Source organism: Gavialis gangeticus, unplaced genomic scaffold, assembly GCF_001723915.1.
Source record: "Gavialis gangeticus isolate Ggan-Ray unplaced genomic scaffold, GavGan_comp1, whole genome shotgun sequence".
NCBI classification, from domain to species: domain Eukaryota; kingdom Metazoa; phylum Chordata; order Crocodylia; family Gavialidae; genus Gavialis; species Gavialis gangeticus.
The window spans coordinates 82,906,755-82,909,936 of NW_017729025.1; the positions used below are offsets into that span (position 1 = coordinate 82,906,755).

At 37.2% G+C, this 3,182-nt stretch overlaps 1 protein-coding gene across 1 annotated transcript in view; it reads left to right on the plus strand.

The window, feature by feature from the left end:
- Nucleotides 1–3,182, plus strand: part of RTF1 (RTF1 homolog, Paf1/RNA polymerase II complex component) — a 50,166-nt gene that overhangs the window by 15,043 nt on the left and 31,941 nt on the right. The window contains exon 4 of the mRNA XM_019519932.1: nucleotides 2,143–2,290. Coding sequence (XP_019375477.1) covers nucleotides 2,143–2,290 — 148 coding nt within the window. The remainder of the gene's footprint in view (nucleotides 1–2,142; nucleotides 2,291–3,182) is intronic.

Genomic DNA, 3,182 nt, shown 5'->3' on the forward strand with positions numbered 1-3,182 from the left:
TGTTGTTTTTTTTTTTTTTTTTTTTTTTTTTTTAATAATCATGTTACTTGGAGCGGGGAGGAGGGAATCCTGTGAAGGAACTACAGAGTTGTTGCAGGTTTCTGGCATCTGTGAATTTAAGTGAAATTTGTACACGAATGCTCAGAGCATGAAGTACATTGACTAGCAAGGTGCTTCTACCGTCTGTCAAATTGCACTATTCTAGGGTTTTTAGATATCGTTAATATTCATAGCACCTCCTTTGAGGTGTTGAGATGAATGTGTTTCTGCATTGGTTTGAATTTGCAGTGCTTGGAACTTGATCTATATTACTCAATGTATGTTATTTTTGTTTTACAGTAGAACCCCGTTATTTTTGTATCTGGGTGTTACTGCAACCCTTTTAGTTTGCATCACCTTGCTGATTTAGGAAACTGCATAGCTGATCAGAGAAGTAATACCCTTAAAAATAAAAGCTACAGCAAACAGCTGGAGCACTTCAGTGGTCCTGTGTAGCAATTTGCTGTGGCTCTGTATGTTCCCTTTATACTTTACAAACCTTTATTTCTGCAGAGGGGTTCAGAACTTAATCCTACAAAGAACCTGTTTTTTTTTATACCATCATTAAAACAAAAAGATCAGTGATGGGTCCTGTCTTGCAATATAATGAGAAAAGGGACAATTTTAAGGGGTTATTTATAAGAGGAGAATGGGTAGGACAGTGCTAAATAACTTCCATTTGTGGATGCAGAAAGGAAAATAAATGTAGGTAAGAGAGCAGCACAACTACTTAGCAGACTATATTGAATGTCTGCTGGTACCTTGAAGGCAAGGAGGCATTCTGAGAACACTGGCAAAGATGATGGAAGAAAAAGGTTGAGGTACTCTTGCTGTCCCTTATCAGGAAATCAAATTGATCAAAGCTGTCTGTATCCTGAGGAATTTGGAAAGTTGGGGTTTAGAAGAGCTAAAAATCATCTTCATTTTGAAAGAGGAAATCGATAGTTGAGTGGGAATGATGGTGACTGTTTTTGAAAAAGTGACTTCAGATGTTCCAGTTTGGTTTGATTCAGGCTAAATGCAAATTATGGGCATCTTTAAATCGGGCAGAGTTAGAAGACCTTGAAGGTGTGGTAGTAAAATAAGTTTTTAAAATGTTAAACGTTTGGAGGTAAAGAACCTTCTTTCACATCCAGTAGGAATTCCCCAAAGCACAGAACTCCTTGAAACTAGTAAGGGACCAGATAAAATTGCGAGACTACTCCTTTATTAAATGATCCTTGAACATTCTGTTTGGTCTATCAGTCGTTGTGACTAAATGGTCAGGAAGAAATAGAAGAAAGCTAATTGGAAATGACATTATAAACACTAAATTGTTTTCTGGTAGTCCCACAGTATGCTAGATGTTATCTGAGCCTCCAAGATATAAATTCCCTCTTCCAGAAAGCTTATAGTTCAAGAATATTAGGAACAGAAAAAGGATGCTGAGGGAATATGAAGGCTAAGACCTCTAAATAGAAAATGTAGAGAATTAATGATCTCTCCTGCAGTTATTAGTGTGCCTCTTAAATATGTGAAGTATTTTGTGTTAATATACTGTTTCCTGCATTAATCTTTGAGCAAGAAGAGATACACTCTGCGCAAAAAAATCTGTCTGTTCTGTCTACTTCTAGTAGAGGGTGTTTTTTTGCAAAACTGTCTTTATTTCTTGCCCTTTGTGAAATTTGAAGTATGTTGTCTGAATAGATCTTATTTGGAAACAGCCATCTTTTTTTTTTCTGTTGAATAACAGGACACTAAGGAGGTGTCCAGCTATATTTGTAATATTTGTTTCCTGGGAAAATGTCTACTGTGCTCAGACTTTCTGTAGAGTGCTATAGAACAACAACATTTTTTTTAGCAGCCTTGACCCTTATTTAAGTGTGTACTACCAACTGGTTTGTGTTGCTAACTTGTGAAAACTTATGACTAGCATTTATATGATGGGTCTGGTTAGATGTATATTCTGTTTGTTTCAGTCTCCCTGAAGCACTGGTTTCCAGTTGTCGGGTTCATTGGACTGCTTCTTCCAAGAGTTTGTGCTGTGGTGAATTTGGATTATTTTTTAGGGTAAGGTTTTTCAGTGCCTGTCTCTCAATTTGTTCCTTTCCTCTTACTTGGCAGTGGACTGTTGGGGGTTCCAAAAACAAAAAGAAGGGAAAAGCTGGGAAAGCAGAGAAGAAGGCAGCTATGAAGAAACAGACTAACAGAGCTGCCTCTTCAGGCAGCTCAGATAAAGACAGCTCTGCTGAGAGCTCAGCACCTGAAGAAGGTAAGAATGTGTAGGCAGTAGCTCATAGCACTACTCAATTAAATGACCATTTTTTCATGTTTAATGCAGTTAACTGAGCATCCACAATACCCAAAATTGTCTCCATTTTTTTTTCTCAAGTATTTGTTTTGTGCTTCCAGTATTCTGGAGGGTTTTTCCAGTCAAGTAATTTCTAAATTTGTCACAGGCTTGAATCTCATATCAGACTGCATGTAATTCAGTATGCAGCATGCTGAAAGTACTTAATACAAATGCAACTAAATGTTACATTTAACATAAAATATAAAGCTAATTTAATTCTCTAGTTTCTGCAACTCAGAGCAGAGATGGGGGAGATCAGAGGGTTCCCCTCATCCCCTTTTTAGCTTCTTCAGTTTGCTTTATCCCTACATTTCAAGCCTTATCTTTAGTTCTTCCTCATTCCTTGCTCAGACTTCCATATAAACCTTTTCTTTGACTTTCATAGCAGGTACTGTGCTTTATGGGGAATGCTCAGTTGTGTGTGCCTAATTATTCTTGTATGTTATGTCATAATTTTGATGCTGTTTTTCTTGCACTTGTAAAGTGAAAGTGTCTCATTTTAAGTATTTGTGGAAAAAGCTTCTGAGATCTGTCTGACATAGGAATAAGCGAGTGGCTTGTCTAATCTAGTATCCTTTCTCAGACTGTTGCAAGTACCAGAAATTTGAGTGGAAGGTGCTAAAATTCACATTAATACAAACAAAACCTCTTTAAATCAGTTACAGATATCAAGACAGATCTCGCCCACTGTGAAACTTAAAAGCATGAATATAAGTTAAGGGAGAAGTCTCCTATATTATTTGTCGCCTGTATTATTCTTATAATAATGTTGATTATTCTCCCCCCCCCCCCCCCGGCCAAAAACACCCAC